Here is a 21,457-nt window from a genome sequence, read left to right on the forward strand (position 1 = left end):
CTCAATACAGTTCTTTACATTACATCACATTATAACATTTTACAATATATGTCAACATCTAACTATTACATAAAAACATGACTTTTTTACTCTTGCTGACTTCCTGATCTATCCCGTACCTGCAAACCTGGGGGTTAAGGGAATGGAGTGAGCTACTAGAGCCCAGTGAGCAGAATAGTAAAACATTATATTAAAACTCATGCTTTCATGAAATGCATCACATCACAAACAAATCACATTAAGGATGAACTTGTCACCAATAGCCCTCTACATATCCAATAGTGCCAGAACGTAGAATGGGTCCTGGTCTTTCCCTTACATAACATATCATAACATTCCAATGTGCCAGGGACGTAGAATGGGTCTTCCTAGACTTCCATACCGTATCATCGTCATATCGTATCATCTCATACGAGGGCTAATGGATCATCCACATCATATTATGCAATGCAACATATTCGTGAATTCTAATGCAAACAACCTAATATATCTCATGGCATTCGTGATGCATGAACATACTCAAAATTTATTTATTTATTTTGCAATATAAAGAGTCATTCTACTCACCTCAGGCTAGCTCTGAAAAGACTCTGAAGCAGCTATCTCACTGCTGGGGTCCTTGGTTCCTCGGGTCCGAACCTACACAGGTGGACTCAAATGAGGAACCAAACATAGACTAACATGACTCTAAACAATTCTCCAAAAACCCCCTAAAACATCATAAAACAATCATAGAATTCATGCAAAGGAAGGCTGGACAGGACACTTTCGGCGGCAGGTTCGGCAGCCGAAAGTCCCTCTAGAGCCGAAACTCAGCCACTTTCGGCGGCACCTTCGGCGGCCGAAAGTCCCTTCCAGAGACGAAACTCATGCATGTTCGGCGGCACCTTCGGCGGCCGAAACTCCCCTCCAGAGCCGAAAGTCTAACTTTCGGGGGCAGGGTTCGGCAGCCAAAAGCTTGCCTCCACATGCAGGTTCGGCGGCCGAACCTGAGTTCTTCCAAAGTGGCAGAACTCAGCCTCCACATGCACATTTTGCCTCCTAAAACTTCCAGACATGCATTTAACTATTATACAACATGCATACTCATGCAAACAAGCATATAGGGGTCTCACACTCTCCTAAACCCCAACAACAACACATATAGCAACTCATACAACATACATTACACATATTTTCAACAAAACTCACATGAACCCTAACATTAGACAACTAGCTCAAACATGCATTTCTACCCCATAAACTTTCATAAAACTTGTTTAAATCATCGAAGAAGGTGAGGATCGACGCTTACCTCTTGAAGATCGAGAGAAAACGTGACCCAACTTGGAGATTTGGGGAAAATGGGTTCCAGAGGTCTCCAAGCTTCCAAACTTCGATCTTTGCTCAAAAATTTCAAAACCAAGTTAAAACTTGTTAGAAACTTATAGGATTTGAAGGAAAACCTCAAAATCAACCATGGAAGGGCATGAACTCACCTTTGCCCGAAAATGGAGGAGAAAACTCGCCCATTTTCGGACATGGGGCCTTTTATAAGTGGCTGGCCAGACCACCTTCGGAAGCCAAAGGTGACTCCAAAACTCCACCAAGTTCGGCGGCCGAACATGGATTTTCCTCGATGGTTATTTTCATTCAAAACTCAATTTCTTTCTTACTTAAAACCTTAAAACATTTGAAAACATTTTATAAAAACATGATTTTACCCTTCTAGAGGTTTCCGACATCCGAGATTCCACCGGATGGTAGGAATTTCGATACCGGAGTCTAGCCGGATATTACAAAAATAATATAATTTATTTTAGTAAAAATAATGATTATAAAATAAATTAATTGCAATGAAGTGATGTTGGGCTAGGCTGCTATATCTGAATGGGCCTACTCCAGTTAAGCCCATGTAGAAATCAATGAATAATTAAATAATTAGAAAAATTACTTAATTATAAAAAATAATAATTAAGGCTATATCATCTAATGTCTTCCATATAGTAGCATAGATTACAATTCCCTCAAGTTTCTGTCCAATTGCAATTGATTTGTATGGTGTGAAAGGAACACACAACTTATTTTTTATTTTTCAATTTATTTTCCTTTTTGTTTGTTTAGTGCAAATTGTCCAAACGGAGGACCCAAAGCCAAATACGTGAACACGTGCAATGATCTGGAAGTGCACGTGCATTAGACCATTTTCTTCCATTAACAAAAAGGTTGTGAGCTTTTCTTAGTGGGGCCCTTCCCACCAGTGTTTTGGAGATGGTGATTTTTTGGGGTTTTCTATATAACCCTCCAACCACCTTCATCATATTTTTTTAATTTTTATTTTTAGTGCATTTCTTACAAAAAACCCAATTCAACAAAATATCTTTATTTTTCTTTTTTAAAAAAAATCAATTAAATTAAATATTTATAAAATTCTGATACCAAATAGAATACAATAATCGAAACTAAATCTAATTATTAGAGCAATTAAATTTTAATTATTTAATTTAATTTTTTATTATAATAAAAAAATTTTAATCGTCTGATAATAAATATATTTAAATAAATTTAATAAATTTTATATTTTACGTCTTTTAATTAAAATAATATTTAAAAAAAAACACTTATTTGTAGTGGAAAGGGAAAAAGAGATTTAATAATTAAATGTATGTAAAGCTAAAATGGAAAGCTGTCACCATCACAAAATCCGCCTACGCCGTTCTATTTGTACGAACGCCGTAGTTGAAATAAGACCGTTCCGTGATGCCCCTTGCAAACGGAAAAGTGTAAAATTATAATTATATATTCTTTATCTTTTGTTATTAAATTAATTATTATTAATTCACATAAAATTATATAAAATTAGCGTGATTAGATGAGAATTTATAATTTCTTTTTAAAAAAATGAATTTATTTATATAAATTCAAAAATATAAATCATATAGTTAATAATAATAAATTTTATTTACTATTTTCTAATGTAGTCTGTGTAAATCACATTATTTTATTAATAATTTATTCATAAAATGAATAAATTTTACTTTTTAAATATTATTAATAAATTAAAATAGTTGGATTGAATAATTTTTAATTTTCTTAAACACTTAATTTTCTCAACTCAAAATTTTAAAGAGAAACGTGAGGTAGTAAAAAACATGGAGGGAATCTGACGTGGCAAAGGACCCCACGTTTGACCTAAAAACGGTGTTATGACGGGTCACGTCACTATCCACGGTATAGAGCGAATGCGTTTCTTTTGACTGCGTTCGGGCAGCGGTCAGCCCGTCAGGGCACTATTTCTCTCTCTTATTAATTAAATTAAATGGCTAAAAAATAAGGAAAAAAAAAAAAAAAACTCTGTCCATCTCTCTCCCGGCTTTGAAGAGAGAGAACGCAGATACACATACACACACTCCACTTGAAGTGAAGCTAAAAGGGAAAGTTTACATCTTTTTGAGTTTTCTGGCTAAAAGGGTAGCGGTGAAAAAATGTTTTGAACTTCTTCCTATGTTGTTTTACTCCTTTTCTTTCTTTCTCCCCCTTTTTGGAGCCTGCTAATGAGAGAGGAGGAGAGATCAGCGCCTGGTTGCTTTTGGGATGTGATTGTAAGGAGCTAATTTAGGAGATAATGGTTGGGTTACTCTGGATATCTTAGAAAGTTAGGGTTTTTGTTGAGTTTTCTTCTTCTTCTTCTGTTTCTCTGGTTGGGTGATGATGAGCTGGGTTTTAGTGTGCTGTTGTTTGGATCTGAGGAGATTGAGAGGTTAAAGTTTCGAGGTGTGTGTGTGTTTTTGTGGAGTGGTGATGGAGAGAAAGTTTGAGGCATTAATTTTTGTGTGGCTGATCTTTCTGCTGCATCCGTTATGGCTGGCTTTGGGTAATATGGAAGGTTTGTTGCCTTTTCTCAGTACTATATTTTTTTGGGTTTCTTTTCCTTTTTCAAAAGTGTTCGAGTTTGATCTTGGTTTTTGCTTGCTTTGTTGATTTGTGGAAATTGGTTCCTTTTTTTCTTATTATTTATTTAGGGTAATGAATAATGGCTAGTTGTAGTTCAGTACAGGTACTCATTTGATAATGGTTATCGGTGATCTCATTGAATTCTTCATTATTTGCTAGCTTTTATTGCTCTTCTTACTCTGTTTTTAATAATGTTATGTGGTGACTTTGATGATGCTCTTTTAGTTCAGCAAAGAATTATTGGTCGTTCGTTTTATTTATGACTTGAAACTGGGACTTCACTGGAAATGGCTTTTGCAGATTAATTAGAGTATCTCTCAAGAAACTATTTATTTTATTTCTTTTATCTCTCAATAATGCCTTAGTGAATGCTCGTAATATTTTCCATGGGTTTTAGAGGAAACATAATCCATTACATTTTTGGGATGTAGAACACCGGAAGTTGTAAATTGTATCTTACATGCCAAATATGGGTTTTAGAGGAAACATAATCCATTACATTTTTGGGATGTAGAACACCGGAAGTTGTAAATTGTATCTTACATGCCAAATTCTTTTAAACCGTTCCTGTATGCTGGAGAAAGCCTTAAACTTCATCCTATTATATTCAAAGAATCTTGTCTTTTCTTTTCTTTTCTTCTTACCATTCATTTCTAAAGATAGCTTGCCTGAACCATTGATTTCATTTAATAGGGAAACATGATGTACACAGTCATGTCAAAATCAGTGGCATTGAGAATTAGTATTGCAGGAACCTATCATGAGTCTAATATAATGCTTTTGGGTGCAGCGCATTCTACTGTATTTGTTCCTTGTTGGTTCATTCTTATCTGTCCTACTTGTTAAGTGGTATCTTGTTGGTTACTGTGACTGTCAAATATCTAAGTGTTTCAATGGAACAGGTGATGCTTTGCACAGCCTGAGAAGCAACTTGATTGATCCTAACAATGTTCTGCAGAGTTGGGATCCTACCCTTGTCAATCCTTGCACATGGTTTCATGTCACCTGCAACAATGATAATAGTGTTATAAGAGTGTAAGTGAGAACTTGGACATCCTGCATTTGCACTTAACACGTACATTCCTTAAATTGTATTGTTCTGCCATTTATATGATATTTCTTATTCCTTCTCTTTTTTTTCTTTTCCTTTTCTTCCTTTTTCCCCTCTCAGTGATCTTGGAAATGCTGCTTTGTCTGGTCAGCTTGTTCCACAACTTGGTCTTCTTAAAAACTTGCAATACTTGTAAGTCATTATATCTGCTTTCTAAGTTATCTACCCTTTTTTTTTTGGTCAGATTGGTAAAGAACTGGTGTGAAATACTAGTTTTCTAGTTATTTTTTATGAGTGCATATGTACTGTTACTAGTTGTAATGAAAGTAATTTGGTAAGAAGGATCAATTCAGTAAAATTCTTCAATGACATTGATTCTGAAAAATTCTCCTTCTGGTGAAATGCTAAGTGAAATTTTTGTTGTTGCTATCTTAAATATGTAGTTTGATATGTAGATGAAGATTAGTTAGACTGAGGTTCATAGGTTAAGAGGATAATGTCGATGATGTGATGGGCAAGGGCTAATGCCTTGTAAGATCATTAAATATATAATGCACATCGAAACCAGCTAATAGATCTTTCTATACTCCGATTCAGAACCAGACCAAATGTAACCCAGAAACAAAATTGGATTGAAACCAGCCGAACCCGGATTGATAACATTCTTTATGCTGGAATAAAATATGTTGATAATCTAGAGGCGCACGCCCTTGTTGCTGCAAGTATTTCATCATGTGCTACATATGGACTAGTCCATTTCATTCTCTTGCTCTCTTGAATTTTCAGTGGCTTCCACCATGCAAAAGCACCACCTATAGCTGAAGAGTTTGTGGGGTAAAAATGTTATCAATGAGAATGTTATTTTCTGGTATGCTGAACTTAAGATGTGCGCAATGGTAGCTGTCGTGAGTGAAATTGGATGCATAACCTTTTCTGGTTGCTATAGATAATGGCTTTAGTAAAAATATCTTAGATCTAGATTACATTATCCTATTGTCGTATTCAATATTTCTTCCCCTTACAATAACAGTGAAGTGCCCAAAGATTGACCTCATAATGCATTCAGGTACCAAATAAGCTTTTTGTAAAACATAGTTTCATCACTGTGAGGTTCCTTCTAGTTTTCTCTATTTCAACAGACAAAAGGATTTGCTTCATCTAATTATGCATTTCCTGAACATTGCATGACCATTTGTTATTATTGCATTAAATCTTGTTAATTAATAGTTGACGCATCTTATTCATCTTGAACCTTTTTTAAATGAATAATGAAGCACATTATTATGACAGGGAGCTCTACAGTAATAATATAAGTGGACCAATTCCTGGTGATCTTGGTAACTTGACTAGCTTGGTGAGCTTGGACCTTTACTTGAATAGTTTTAGTGGTCCCATCCCAGCAAGTTTGGGCAAGCTGTCTAAACTGCGATTTCTGTAAGTATACTTGCTTTGCAGGAAATATATAGCATCTATTTTTAATTGTAAATTTTCGAATTGATATCATATTAACTTCAGTTGTAGGTTTCAAAGAAATTCTTATCAAATTCTTCAATATTTGTTATCATATAGTGCTTTGTGTACTTCCCAATATACTAATTATGCAATGAGTGCAAGTAGGAGCAACTGATGTTTTCTTGAATAGTTCATGAATTTGAAATTTGTAATCATTGCATGTTATCGTTATGCATGAATTGGATGTGGATCTATACTCAAACATGCCCAAACCAACACGTGACATGAATATGCCTTGAATCAAAGGGGCAAGTTATGCTTTCCCTATGTATATTTCCTTCTTAAAACTTAATCGGTAATTGCAATAACATCTCTTGATTGATTTTTTATATCAATTTTCTTTTGTTTCTTACCCATGTTTGTGCAAGGATAGCCGGCTTAACAACAACAGCTTGTCGGGTCCCATTCCCATGCCATTGACTAATATTTCATCACTTCAAGTGTTGTAAGTGCCTAACTCATTTGGGTATGTCATGTAGAAATTTCTCACATGAGATTTGCATGCGCACACATACATAGAAGCACAATATTGATGCAGATTAATATGTCTAATCATTGTTTATTTGCAGGGATCTATCGAATAATCGTCTTTCTGGCGTTGTTCCGGATAATGGTTCCTTCTCAATGTTCACACCTATCAGGTGGTTTGCTAATAAACGATGTTACAGGCTTTTACCTGACAAATTTTGTGAATTATTCTAAAAGGTTTATTTGCTTTGCAGTTTTGCTAATAACTTGGATTTGTGTGGGCCAGTTACCGGGCATCCATGCCCAGGTTCACCTCCATTTTCACCTCCTCCTCCATTTGTTCCACCGACCCCAATTTCCTCACCAGGTAATATGTTTTATTCGTATTTGCAACTTTCAGTTGCATATGAAGTATTTTGTATTCTTGCTAGCTTACATTGGTATATCTTTGCCCTGAAGTGCGGTTGATCCTTGTTTTTGGTATTTGATTCGGACCATCTTTTCTGTTTAATGTGCTACCATATACAAATGTGAACTTGAATATTGGATCTTAACTCTTAGTAAGCCAGAACTTGGGTTAAAAAAAAAAAAAACTTGTTTCGTGACTGACAAGATCAGTAAAATTTATTTGCTTTAGCATAGAGAAGTGACATAGGGTACTCTTGACATTGTTTATATTGGAATTCTAAAAAGTCATTTCATATCTGCAGCTTATTGAAATATATTTTATTGTCCTTTTTCTATTTTTTATTCTGTAGTTTTCCTTTGACTGTGCAAGTTTATAACTTAATAACTTGTCACCTGATTTTAACTTTTCCTGTTACATTGAAGTTCAGGTGGGAATGGTGCAACAGGAGCGATTGCTGGAGGAGTAGCTGCTGGTGCAGCATTACTATTTGCTGCCCCTGCACTTGCATTTGCTTGTTGGCGTCGTAGGAAACCTCAAGAGTTCTTCTTTGATGTGCCAGGTTAGTGTGTAAACTGAAAACTGAACAGTTTAATCTTTATGACGATTTGGTAATCATGTGTATTGTATTCTTGCAGCTGAAGAGGATCCTGAAGTTCATCTGGGACAGCTTAAAAGGTTTTCACTGCGAGAGTTACAAGTTGCAACAGATAGCTTCAGCAACAAAAACATTCTCGGTAGGGGAGGATTTGGTAAGGTTTACAAAGGACGTTTAGCAGATGGTTCATTGGTAGCTGTCAAGAGACTGAAAGAAGAGCGTACACCTGGAGGCGAGTTGCAGTTTCAAACAGAAGTAGAGATGATAAGCATGGCTGTGCATCGAAATCTCCTTAGATTACGCGGGTTTTGCATGACACCAACCGAACGACTGCTTGTTTATCCCTACATGGCAAATGGAAGTGTTGCATCATGTTTAAGAGGTAGGCTTGCTCTTGTTTTACACGTTGAATGATATTTTTAACTGCAATCCACATCTTGTTTTGATGATATGATTGCTAATTGCGATTATTTTTAATGTTGAACTCTCTTGCATTCTCATTAATATAACAATGATGCTTGTAGAACGCCCACCATCTCAACCTCCTCTTGATTGGCCAACACGAAAGCGAATTGCATTAGGATCTGCTAGGGGTCTATCTTATTTGCATGATCATTGTGACCCAAAGATCATTCATCGTGATGTTAAAGCTGCAAATATTTTATTGGATGAGGATTTTGAAGCTGTTGTTGGGGATTTCGGGTTGGCTAAGTTGATGGACTACAAGGATACTCACGTAACTACTGCTGTCCGTGGTACAATAGGGCATATAGCTCCAGAGTACCTCTCTACTGGAAAATCATCTGAAAAGACTGATGTTTTTGGGTACGGGATCATGCTTCTCGAGCTAATTACTGGACAGAGAGCTTTTGACCTTGCTCGGCTGGCAAATGATGACGATGTCATGTTGCTTGATTGGGTATGTATTCCTTGGTTGTTGCAACATTATAGGCTTTTGTAGCTTTTAGGTCGAAACTGGATGGTGCTATATAATGTCTAGATGAATTTTTCTGCCGCTATGCTTAAAACCCTTTGTTTGGAATCACACCTTTTACAAGAATTCAAGTCCGTTCAATTCAATTCTTTTCTATCAATTTTCTTGTTTGGAATAAAAGAATTCCATTTTTTTTAGAACTTACAAAACTTTCTTGTTCAAAGAAAATGATATCATGCATAATTTTGTTAGAATTTATTTGAATTCTTTTCTTATAAAATAAATCATGCTAAATGAAGTGTTAATATCACGAAATGTTCAAACACTTCTCATATGATTGTTATATCTCAGGTGAAAGGACTCCTTAAAGAGAAAAAGTTAGAAATGCTGGTCGATCCAGATCTCCAAAACAAATACGTAGAAGCTGAGGTCGAGCAATTAATCCAGGTAGCCCTTCTCTGTACGCAAGGCTCCCCAATGGAGCGGCCTAAAATGTCAGAAGTGGTTAGAATGCTCGAAGGAGACGGCTTGGCAGAGAGATGGGATGAGTGGCAAAAGGTTGAAGTTCTCCGGCAAGAGGTGGAGTTAGCCCCTCATCCTAATTCAGACTGGATTGTAGACTCAACAGAAAATCTACATGCAGTAGAGTTATCTGGTCCAAGGTGACCATGCCACAGCTACTTATTTTTTAAATTCTCTCTTCTTTTTTTGCTTTTTTTTTTTTCGGTCGCCTTCTTTATTTGATGAACATATCAATCTTAAGTCTCCTGTAAGTTCATTTCTGCATTGTATTCATTACATTTGTGCATACGAGTCAGATTTGTTGGAAGAAAATTTGTCTATCTTCTTCTGCCACGGGAAGGATGAGTCTGAATTTTTGCATGGATGTGGCTGGGGCGGTTTTAATCTTTTGCTTACTGCTAGTTCATCCACGCACTTCAATTTATATAGAAATGCTGTTATTACAATACCCTTTTTCTTTATTGTCATTTTAACAATCATTATTATCAATAATTAATTTATTTAAACGAATAAAAAGTTAATATAAATTAATAATTTTAACAATAATTTTACCCAGCATAAAAGCTACGTCTAACATTGGCTCAATAATTTGATTCTCACAATGATAAAAATAATAAAAAATATATTTCAAATATATTTAAAATTTTTTCGTGTTCAAGAATGGCTATAAATTTTTTGTAATGTTATAAAGTTTGCTCAACTCTTTTGTGCAATTTCATAATGTTCCTTACCATAATCTAATACCTCACCAACGACATAGTTAACGTTGAATTTAAAGAATTTACTGTTAAATAGATACTAATCCTTAAAATTTATCCTCAATTATCTAAATTCGTTTTAAATTCGATTACCATCCTTAAGCCAGATCGGTGGTCACCATAATCAAATTCATTACTTCTGACATTCATTACCAAGTTCATCAAACCTGGCAATCCCCAGAAGTATTGGCACTCCCAGAAGAATATCACCCTAAAATTATTGCATTGGATCCCAGTTTAAACCTTAAAGCGAAGTTACACTGTTACCTCCACATAACAATCTATTGCATTCTAATGCCTCTTGCTTAGATTCCGGATTACCTGTTCGAAAATCAAAGAATCTTCCAAATCAATTAAGAACTGAATTGAAGATTAATTGCATTCTACTAGCTATACATTCTTAGAAATTTACAACTCACCAAGACTGCAAACATCGAAAATTTTCAAAGAGAGGAAATTTATTAGCAAATTAAAGCTGCTTTGTACAGAAATGCTAAACCTCATCAACAAATCACACAACAAACCATTCAGATTGCTTCTCAGCTATTGTATAAGTTTCCTTGTTCAAAGCCTTGATGAACTTTGGCAGCCATAACTGTATTACACTTGGACTATATAAGAACTAAGCACCTCGTTACTTTGTAAATAAAATAATGGAGGATCAACACCGTACAGTACAAGTGCCGTAATGCTGAATCCACTCATTGGCAGGGACCTGAAAATACATGCTTGAAGAGCCAGCAACTCAAATGCTCAAGGGTCGAACAGGAATTATCTGTCTGATTGAGAATTGCTTCCAACATTTGGATTCTGAGATGAAAACAAATTAGGGTATGAAAAGTATGACTCGTCATCCATTGAAGGCAATCTCTGTGGTTGGTGATGAGCAGAACCTTGTTCATGAACGTGATCACTAGAAGAATTGTGTTCCACTTTGAGTTTGTCCAAGGAAATAAGATCATGTAATTCTGACGGCTGGCAGTCTTCATGACACTGATGTGAATCCTGATAGCTTGATACACCATTGGGATCATCAAAAGAGAGTTGATGATGAAAAAGTGGCTTTTCTGTAGTAGCTGAGTGATTAGGAATATCTGCGTGAAATGGATTATCATCACCATCCTCAGGGAACTTCTCACTATTTTGCTTGGTAAGCTGACTAATCCTGGCCTGTGCAAGAGTAGCTGCTGAACGAGCTGCTGCTGCTGCACGCTCAGCAGTTTCTGCAGCAGCTTGAGCAGCAGCCAAAACATCCTGCAGATCTACATTGGCCTCACTTTTGGTCCTTGAGGTAGGAGGCAAGTTAATCTTTGTTGTTGGAGTTGTTGGAAGGGGGATAGAAGCTACAGATGGGGGAGAAATGAATGGCAAAAATTGTTTTTCTTCCTTGGCACCTAAAATAATATTGGGCATATTGTCTTTGGCAACCACTGGTTTTTCCTCAGTTACATCCTTATCTTTTAAATCATGTCCCTGCACTAGGTTTTCAGGATTTTTGGATTGAAATGATGATTCATGATCAATGCTATGCAGGGCAGTAGCAGGTATAGGTTGCATTTCTGGGACTGAGGCAGCACTGGCACTTGGCCGTAAAGACACTTTAGGAACTTCAGGAAAATCTATTTCTTCAAAGTCTGAATCAGAGTCGGGCTCTTTGTTAAGGGCATTATCAGTAACAGGGTTCAATGCTTCATCATGTTTCTCTTCTGGAAGGGGCAACTTAGACCCACTAACAAATTGTGTTGGACCATTCTGACAACATAAGGGCACATGTAAGCCAGAGAATAAAAACCAAAATCAAGGCAACAAGACATTATCACTTACCAATAAATCTTCATGTGGTTTTAAAAGCTCAGTTTCAGAAGCAGCTGGATCCCAATCTAATTCATGCTCTTCAGCAATTTCCTTCAGAAGCTTCAATTTTATTTCAGGTGAAGGAGCACGAACAGATAAGAGTTCTATCAACTGCAGCATTTTAATTTACAGGAAAAATTGTCACAAGAAAAGAAACATAAATATGTCATTTTTTATTATGATTTGACTCGCAATAAAATGTAATAGATCACAAAACCTGGCGATTTACACCACATTCTGGCATAAGCTCAGTTGCACCGGCTACAAATTCCTTTCCATATTTGGAAGCAAATAGCATTTGAACCTGCAGCAATTCTGGCAGATCGGCGCATCTTGGTGCAGCAAAGCAGACACTAGATATAGCTTCTTTCAAGTCTAAAGGACATTCCCTGAAGTGAATTTGACATTTCAAACAGTCAAATCTCTAAAAGAGAGTGAAGTTCTTAACTTTGAGTTGTTATGGAGGTTCTAATGTATATCGGTTTATAAATATTAAATGCTGATGAGTTAAACAAATTAAGTAACAATACAGGAGCCTGGGACATATTAAGTGCAAGCTTTCACATGATACAATGTTGAGTGACCATGGTACTTCTATCAAACAACACAAGCAGATACTACTAATATATATGCACTCCTTCAATCCCATTTCCTCAAGTGGATATGCATGATGTAGTATTTACAACAGTTAGTTTTCCGCTTTCATTATCCATAATTTTTATTTCTCTTGCATAGGGAGATGGAACACTAAATTGAGCTAAATAGAGAAAAATGATCCATATAATGGGAACAAACTAGATTGGAATAGAGATTCATTAACTCGTCTAGGGGAAATGAGTTTTCAAGCAAGCCTATTCCTTGATGAAATAATGCACAATCCATAATCCTCTCTATAACATTGATTTCATGGTCATAATGTGCAATTTATACACCACTCTAAGAATTCAGATGCAATTTTAAGTTTCCTCATCCGCAAGCATCAATTTTCTTCCATTTAGAGAACAAAAAAAAATATACTACAAAATTGGGAGTTTTCTAAATTGAATATCATAGTAATCAAAACCTTCTGTTTATTTAATGAGTTAAACTTGTTTCTAAAGTGAAGTGATTGTTGAGTATCAATTGCCCTTTTTAAGGGATCAGTTCTCCAATTGCCCTTTTATCTTACAAATATCCACCAATATGGGGTCCCATTCTTTCAAGATAAATCTAGCCACATTAATGCAACCTAAATTTACTGTGCACCCTAACCAATCCCAATTAAGCCTTGACGTCCACTAATCTAAGAAAGCATCACAACTAAGACAAATGTATATATATGATGGAATAACACCAATTGCAAGAAAGTACATGCTATGACAATAAAGTTGAGGAATAACCTTTGAGATTCAATGATTGGAAGCCGCACAGATATAAGTTCACAGAATAGCTCAAGGATTTCCTGAGCAGCCATCATGTTCTCTTCTCTTATTATATGCTCTACCTGAAATAAGGGTAACAAAATCAATGAGGCCATATACACTTTATTCTTTCCCTATAAGGCTACAACAAAAGCCTTTCTAATCAAGCATGCTTTTCACATTTGCAGCAAGAACAGTTTATCTAACAATGGTTTTAATGAAAAAGTCAGTAATACCCGAATGCGAGCTGTGGCTTCTTGGCCAGTCTCAAGAAGCTTAGCAATGTCTCGCCGCATTTGCTTTATCTGAATCTCTCTCCTATTCCTCAGCAACTTTATTCGCGGGATAGTCAACTTGAGTAGGGTTTTACTGTTTACAAGCAAGAAAAGAGAACGAGATAAAAACAAATCTTGAAATCTCCAACCCAAAAAATTAACAATGATAGCATTCAACAAAAAGAATTAAACACTGCATGCTAAACAGCACACCAAATTTGTCAAAGAATTCTGTTTCCTGCTAAATAACAAAGATGAAGTAGTATGTAGACCAATGCCTGACTTTTCATTAAATTGCTGAGAAAAAAGTAGCAGATTGTCAAAGAATTCGAACATTACACATAATGCGAATTGTTCTTCTCAGAAACAAAACAGAACCCAAATACTAAAAATTCATGAACAACCCCTAGAAAACCATAATCATAATAATCAATTAAACAGAAGACCCAAAAACAGATTTTAAAGAAAAACAAAAGATAATAAGCAGAAGAGGCGAGCAAATTACCATTTGGCAGCTTTAAAGCCCTTGTTGAATAAGGAATCGAGCACCGACATGACTGGATGCTCAAGATCAGATAAGAAAAGCTAATTAGACCTCCTAAGCTACAAAACCAAGATATAAAATAAGAAGGAAATCAGAGGAAATGGGTTTGCTTGTGTTATATACAAAGAGGAGGAGAAGAAGAAAAAAAGGATAAATCTTGGAGTCTTTGGATTGAAAAGTAGGGGGGGGAATGGAAGATGGACGAAGAAAGAAAGGACGTTTAATTATTTGTATTAAAAAAATAAAATAAAATAAAATAAAATAAAGATAACTGCTACACTTTGGACGCGTAATTACAAACGAGTAAGCAATGGTTTTGCTGATTCCTTGTGATCGAAGGTTTCCATCCCAAATTAATTAATTACGTTAATATTCATTAATTTATTTTTTTTTTGAAGTCAATTCATTAATTTATTTATAATTGCACATTTAAAATGAATTTCATTATTTGATAGGATATAATTTAAAATAAATTCAATTAAATTACACATTACTATTTTTTTAAGTAAAATAAAAAATTTTACTCTACCAAAAAATTTAATATTTAATAAATTTATAACAACTAATAAAAATATAAATTTATTAAAAATATATTAATAAATTTAAAATATTTTTTTATGATTTAGAGGTTTATACGATAAAATAAAAAGTCTTATTAATAAGAAAAAATAAACTTAAATATTATAAAATAAAAAAATAAAAAAATATATTATATAATTGTCTATATAATATAATAATGGATAAATAGAAAACTTTCTCTCTATAACTAATAGAATAGAAGGGATAAATTATTGAGAAAAAAATATTTAAGAATGGCATTTTAGTCTAAAAGATATTGTATAAATTTTATAAAATTCATTTTAATTCCATTAAATTTAATAGAAATTAATTTTAGTTATAACTAATTTTATAGAATTAAATTTTTAAAATTGAATTTTAATTTTTATTCAAACTAAACGTATAAAATATAAAATTTAATTAAATTTAATTAAATTTAAAAATTGTAATTGAACCAAACGTCGACTAAGAAAGATATTAACTCAGGTATTCGTTGGTTGGATTATTATAAATATCTGATTAAATTAAATTTTAAGAAGTTGCATTTTAATAATATAGATCGGTTTTAAAATAAATTTAAATTTTATAATTAAGTATATGTTATTTGAATCTGTTTATATAAATAAGTAATTAAATATATTTTATTTATTTTTATAATAATATTTATACTTTTTACACATATTTTATAGGAAAAAAAATAAAATTTAAATATTTTATTTAATTATTAACATTTTAAAATAAAATTAATGTTTTAAATAATATTATGTAAATTATTGAAACGAAATGAGTTTAAATATTAATCAAATTTGATTTTGCAATTATTATATAATGCATTTGATATTGGATTGAATTATGTTATCACACTGTAAAATCTAATATTTTGACGATTTAAAATTGATAACCGTTGAGTCTCTCACCTCCTATGAGCCAAGTGAGGGTCCACAAAAGTGCATTAGATTCAGAATTCGAAATGTCTACAGACAGACCTGCTCGGTGATTTGGGCTCGAGCCTTGGGATACATGGTAGGCCGAGTTGTATATGAGCCCAAATTTGGAAAGAAGGAAGTCAGTCCGATGATGAAAAAGGCTCCGGCCCAGTCCTTTTGCCGCTCTTTTCGCACGCACACCGAAGAGAATTAAATGGTCGCCTGACATAGATAAGGGGACTGGCACCACTGTATGTATGAATCTATCCAAGAGGGATGTGTGTCACTGTAGCAGAAAAGCCGTTAAGTGTCATTAGCAAGTCAAGAGAAAAAGAATGAAAGAGAGGGGATTTTCCAAAAAAAGAGACAAGTTTATCAAGCACTGTAAACCTTATTTTTTCTGGAGCTCAGAATATCAAAAGTTATATATCAATAATAATATAGATGATTGTGTAGAGTTCTGTTGGTTCGAAGAAGCAATTGTGATACCAGGGCTTGCAGGTAATTTATGGTAGTACCAACATGGTAGGTGCAACCTTGCCCTTCCATCAAGAAAAAATGTAGAGGATAGGAAGTTATATGGCAGGAATTGTAGTCGGTCATACTGAGTTGGATAGGTTCACATGTAAAGAGATAAATAAGTTCAGCTTTATGTATATAAATAATGAAAGGCAAACAATAAAGCATGAATTATTTTCCTTTCTTACCATTTTTTATAGTATCATAGCAACAAAAACATGTTTAAACCCTAGAGGACTATTTCTTCAATAACCACTGATTCACTTGATTGATGGCATTGAAGCCTATGGCAACAAATCAAGAAACCGATACCAACAGTATTTTTGTAGCTTTATTTCAATAATTCAGGATTGATTCTAATGAGCATTTCGCTCAATGGCTTAAACTATTTAATTTGAGGTTGATCGATGAAAATAGTGTTGAGTATTAAGGATGAATTCATTTTTGAAAAAGTATCAAAATCTCTCGAAATACAATAATGTATAAAAAATAGAGAAATGTGTAAACGGTTTGGTGATTTTTTATTACTGAACTCAATTTCTAAAGATCTTTTTAAATTGTTTATCCATAGGCCATCCGCCAAAGATCTGTGGAATAATTTGGAGTAATGTGAGATTATTGCATTCACTCAAGGTAACATGTCACTCATAGTGTACTTCACAAAGTTAAAATGATTATGGGATGAGTTAGGTTGTCTAAGACCTGTACCTATTTGCACTTGAGAAGGATGGAAATGTGGAGCCGCTAAGACGATTGCAGAGATTAGCAAGAAAGACAAACTAACTGATGCAATTTCTCATGGGATTGGGAGATAACTACGATAAGACTTACTCTACACTGCTTAGTTTTGAAAAACAACAAAATGTCTATGGATCCAGCTATTAATATATTAATATTTTGCATAACTGTCTAAAAACGGAGCAAAAGCTACAAAACAGAAATTGACGCCGAAGAATTAACTTTTTCAAATAAAATTGATTGTCATATGCTAACTCTATTACCCTGCTAATTAATGCATAAGTTCAAATGAAATATTAGGCACATGAGATTGCAGGTTCATAATAACAACGAGGGCTGATTATTGGTTTGATTCGGTTCAAAATTGAATTTAATCGAATAAATTAAAAATTAAAAATTAAAATTTTAGTATTTATAAAATTCAAATTGATTTTAGAAAAAATTAATTTGAATCAAACCAATTTGATTCAGTTCAATTCGATTTGATTAGATTTTTAATAAAGTTTTTATTTTTTATACCTTATTTTAAGTGTTCTAAAATTTAATTAAAATATTTAAATTTAATAATGGTTTAATCTTCCTATACTATAAAAAATAATATACTATTTTTATTAGTCAATTTGATTTGATTTTATTATTTTTTACTGATCAAAATTAAACCAAATCAAAATAATTAAAATATTTAAAAATAAAAACAGAACGGAGAAAAAAGAATGAAAAACCAAATTAAAAATTTAAATTAATTCAATTCAATCAATTTTTTTAGTTTGAAACTCATCACTAATAATAGTAATAATAGTTATAATATATCTAGGAGGGACAAAAAAAATTAAATTAAATTTATAAATTAATTTAATTCAATTGGTTTTTTCGTTTCAACCGCCGGTAACTACTAATAACATTAATAATATTTATAATACATAAAGAAGGTAAGCAATCAGGCACGAGCATCTACAAATAAGCGATTAAAGCCTCTAATCAAAATTAAATAGAGAATTTCAAATACTACACGAGTATCTGCTGCCAAAGCAGAATTAGCCCCTCGTTGAGACTAATAAATATGTTTTGATTGTTGAAACTTACCCTTGACATTGTGTTTTGCCACCTCTGGAGACTTCTTGCTAATACCTGATCTATAGTAAACTAAAAAAGTAAATTAAGTGCATGTAAAGTCTAACATTCTTTTGCTCTACACAGTTGATTTCTACATGAATGTACTAGATCAAATGAACAAATTTTTCCCATTGTTGCAAGGAAATGGTTGTTATATGAAATTAATTCCAATCACCTGCCTTCAGATTAAGGAATATGATGGTTTGAATAATTAATATTTTGAAAAAATTTCAATTATTTATCATCTGTGTTAAAGTACACACAATTGAAAAGAAAAAATTTTAATTATTCACTGGTGTTCTCATTCGCAATGCAACTAATAGCTGTGGTACTCGCAATGCAACTAACTGCGGACTTTTTACAACCATCTTTGCTACATCTTCAGACGGGATTCCTCCAGCAGCATAGCCGCTATTTTCTTTGGCTAACCCAAATTAAGAACTCAAATATCATTGTTGCTAAATTAAATTTTAACCTTGACTAATTTTTTTTTAATAAGTAGTTTTAAGCTTAAATGTTTGATAAAATCACAAGTTAATATAAACGATTAGATTTCTTAGTCAAAAAGGCAAATAGGAATTCTAATACATTATCCAAACCCTAACTAAGAAGAGACCTAAAGCAAGTTAAAGCAGAATTACTCCTTACATGAAGCCATTGTAGAAGCCTCCACTCCAAGAATTAAAGGAAGCCATTGTTGAAACCAGCATCATAAGAAGCAGTAGAACTACTCCAAACTCCATTATGATCAATAAACTGGTTAATAATACTCGACTCACCCGCAGCATGATGTGCAGCCATCACCTCAATCCTCGCCATTACATTCTTTTTCAACTCTTCCAGAGACTCTTTATAACCTTCAAGCTCTTCCTTCTCCATGTTATCCATCGGTAAATCCCACCAGAACTCACCCTTCTTCACGTTATTGCTCTTTTTTTCGACCATCTTTAAAGCTCTTTTCATCTCTTCCAACCGTCTAAGAGATTTCTCGTATTCTTGTTTTTGCAAAGTCTGAGTTACAATATCGCCATTGCTGCCGCTTTCCAACACGCAAGAGTTGTATTCACCCTCTTCTGTTTCAGCAAGATACCGATCAAGAACCTTGTCCATATTAGGGTTGCCACAAGAAAACGCTTTCCCGTGTTCTGAGAAAAGAATCACAGCTACTTCCGCCCCACATAAGGTAGATAATTCGGTGGCTTTCTTGAACATCCCACTCTTACGTTTGGAAAACGTAACACATCGCCTATTTTCTTTCTCCACTTTCTTGATCTCAATCTTTCGTCGGCCTCTGCTTTTCCTCAGCGGCCGTTGGTCGGACAGGTCGGTTGTTGCATCCATAGCAGTCAATATTATATAAGAAAAAGAGACAGCTTTTAGGTTCAAGGCGTTTGAACTTCTATTTATAGAATGAAGAAAAGTTTCTTGTTATTCATAGATATCAAACTTATTTATGTTTTAAAAATTCTTCTGATTTATAATTGATTGAATTTAATTAAGGATTTCTTATAAATTATACAATACTTTTAATTAATAATATTTAAATATTTATTATTTTATCAGATAATATCAAATTTAGAAAAAAATAATATTTCTGTCTGTATGAAAAAATTTAATCTATTAGATCGTAATTTTTTTTAATTAATAAAATATTTAAAAATTTTAAAATAAAAATTACGTGATTGGATTAAAATCTAAAAAATTATCAAATTAAATTAATTTAAATATTTAATTCGATTAAATATAACATTATTTTCACTCATTTTCCGTTATATAACTTTATTTTTAGTATTATAAATATTTTAATATTAGAATATAAAATAATAATTTATATTTTGAAAAAAAAGTTATAAATAAATAAAAGTTATATTTTAATTATATAAATATTTTAATATATTAGCAATTTAATTTTTCTTTTTTTTGAAAGCAAGCAATTTAATTTTTCTAATTGTTATTATAATTTTATAATTTTTATCTTTTTAATATTAGAATATAAAAGTAATATTAATTAAAGACTTAAAAAATATTGTTTAATTTTTTTATTAAAAAATAGCTAATTTGATTCTAAATTAAAATATTTAAAAAATTGGGCTACAAAATTAATACGGAGCAAAATTGAACATTGCCAAAGTTTAAGGATAAAAAGGGAATAATTCCATTATGATCAATAAAGTCGCTGATAATAATTAGGAAATAATTTCTAAACAATAATTCCTAAATTAACGGAAATAATTTATTTAATAATATCTATATGGTGATACATTGCTTGTTGTATGATGAAGGAATTATTTCCGTTAATTTAGTAAAAATTTCTAAATTAAATTATTTTAAATTGATAATCAAATTTTTACTAAAGTAAATTAAATACTAATTTATGAAATTTATTATATAATCAGATATTTGAGTATAATCCGAATTAATTATTAAAAAAAAGAATTTAGATAATGTAATCGGATTTAGATTTAAAAATTATTTACATAATGAGTTAATTTGGGCTGAGATTAGGTTTTGCATAGGTATAAATTATTCAAATTTATTTATATAAATAATTAATTTAATATAAAATATATTTTTATAATAGTATTTTTTAAATATTTTTAGAAATATTAATTTTTAAATAAAAATTATTAATAATTTTTATATAAATTATTAATTAAAAATATAAAATTAAATAAATTAAATATTATTTAAATAATAATAATTAAATTTAAAAAAAAATTAAATATTAATAATATTAATCGAATTTGAATTTCGTGGGTTAAATTCCTAGACATGACACTATCGGATCCATGGTATGATTTTAATATGTAAGCAAATGTACATACCATTATTTGTATGATTGAAAACTTAAAATTTTTTTAAATTATTCTTTTTTTATTATTAAATATATTTAAAAGTTACTATTTATATTATTATTTAATTTTTTATAATAATAATTTATTTTGATTTTAATTTAACTAAAATCATCATCAATTGATTTTTTTTTAATTTATCTAATACGTGTACTATTTAGTATTATTTTTAAAACTATTTGTTAAGAAAATAAGTATTATTTTTAAAACTATTTGTTAAGAAAATAACTTTATTAAATATATTAGTTATGAAATATTAAAAAATAATTTAAAATAATATTTAATATGATTCAGTTTAAAAATATTAAAAATAATAAAATAATTTTTTATGATATTTTTTAAATTATTCTTTTAGCTCTTAAATATAATGCTAATTCATATTTTTTTTAAATTTTGTTAATATTTGAATAAATTTTAAAAAAATTAATAATATATGAATTAGAGCGGTTAAAAAATATGAAATTTATTTAAAATTATAAATTCAATTTTCATTCCT

General features: G+C 32.1%; 3 protein-coding genes across 5 annotated transcripts; 1 reads left to right on the forward strand and 2 right to left on the reverse strand.

Annotated features, from left to right (window-relative positions):
• The first annotated feature begins 3,312 nt into the window (after positions 1–3,312).
• LOC110606818 (somatic embryogenesis receptor kinase 2) lies at positions 3,313–9,870 on the forward strand. 2 transcript variants are annotated; one of them, XM_021745805.2, is made up of 11 exons: positions 3,313–3,865; positions 4,836–4,968; positions 5,105–5,176; positions 6,275–6,418; positions 6,870–6,941; positions 7,066–7,137; positions 7,219–7,331; positions 7,801–7,932; positions 8,009–8,350; positions 8,493–8,887; positions 9,254–9,870. In XM_021745805.2, the coding sequence occupies exons 1-11, from the start codon at positions 3,781–3,783 to the stop codon at positions 9,566–9,568; spliced, it is 1,875 nt and encodes a 624-aa protein (XP_021601497.1). In that variant the 5' UTR covers positions 3,313–3,780; the 3' UTR covers positions 9,569–9,870. The 2 variants fall into 2 exon arrangements, with proteins under 2 accessions (XP_021601497.1, XP_043809478.1); XM_043953543.1 differs by lacking the exon at positions 6,275–6,418.
• Positions 9,871–10,622: 752 nt separating this feature from the next.
• On the reverse strand, positions 10,623–14,454 carry LOC110606730. 2 transcript variants are annotated; one of them, XM_021745688.2, is made up of 6 exons: positions 14,217–14,454; positions 13,673–13,805; positions 13,416–13,519; positions 12,254–12,425; positions 12,007–12,147; positions 10,623–11,934 (listed from the first exon to the last, which is right to left on the reverse strand). In XM_021745688.2, the coding sequence occupies exons 1-6, from the start codon at positions 14,264–14,266 to the stop codon at positions 10,954–10,956; spliced, it is 1,581 nt and encodes a 526-aa protein (XP_021601380.1). In that variant the 5' UTR covers positions 14,267–14,454; the 3' UTR covers positions 10,623–10,953. The 2 variants fall into 2 exon arrangements, with proteins under 2 accessions (XP_021601380.1, XP_043809494.1); XM_043953559.1 differs by lacking the exon at positions 14,217–14,454 and adding an exon at positions 13,925–14,167.
• A 3,988-nt stretch (positions 14,455–18,442) lies between these two features.
• Positions 18,443–19,634, reverse strand: LOC110605776 (agamous-like MADS-box protein AGL62). The gene has a single exon (XM_021744408.2). The coding sequence runs from the start codon at positions 19,448–19,450 to the stop codon at positions 18,791–18,793; it is 660 nt and encodes a 219-aa protein (XP_021600100.1). The 5' UTR covers positions 19,451–19,634; the 3' UTR covers positions 18,443–18,790.
• Positions 19,635–21,457: the final 1,823 nt, after the last annotated feature.

This window comes from Manihot esculenta, chromosome 18 (assembly GCF_001659605.2).
Source record: "Manihot esculenta cultivar AM560-2 chromosome 18, M.esculenta_v8, whole genome shotgun sequence".
Lineage (NCBI taxonomy): Eukaryota > Viridiplantae > Streptophyta > Magnoliopsida > Malpighiales > Euphorbiaceae > Manihot > Manihot esculenta.

Excerpts from the sequence above, each read along its gene's own strand:
- LOC110606730 (XM_021745688.2), bottom strand. The coding sequence starts at position 14,266 with ATGTCGGTGCTCGATTCCTTATTCAACAAGGGCTTTAAAGCTGCCAAA. Across the intron at positions 13,806-14,216 it reads GGCTTTAAAGCTGCCAAATG|TAAAACCCTACTCAAGTTGA; the intron begins GTAATTTGCTCG and ends GCTTGTAAACAG. Across the intron at positions 12,148-12,253 it reads AATGTGGTGTAAATCGCCAG|TTGATAGAACTCTTATCTGT; the intron begins GTTTTGTGATCT and ends AAAATGCTGCAG.
- LOC110606818 (XM_021745805.2), top strand. The coding sequence starts at position 3,781 with ATGGAGAGAAAGTTTGAGGCATTAATTTTTGTGTGGCTGATCTTTCTG. Across the intron at positions 4,969-5,104 it reads GATAATAGTGTTATAAGAGT|TGATCTTGGAAATGCTGCTT; the intron begins GTAAGTGAGAAC and ends TTCCCCTCTCAG. Across the intron at positions 5,177-6,274 it reads CTTAAAAACTTGCAATACTT|GGAGCTCTACAGTAATAATA; the intron begins GTAAGTCATTAT and ends TTATTATGACAG.
- LOC110605776 (XM_021744408.2), bottom strand. The coding sequence starts at position 19,450 with ATGGATGCAACAACCGACCTGTCCGACCAACGGCCGCTGAGGAAAAGC.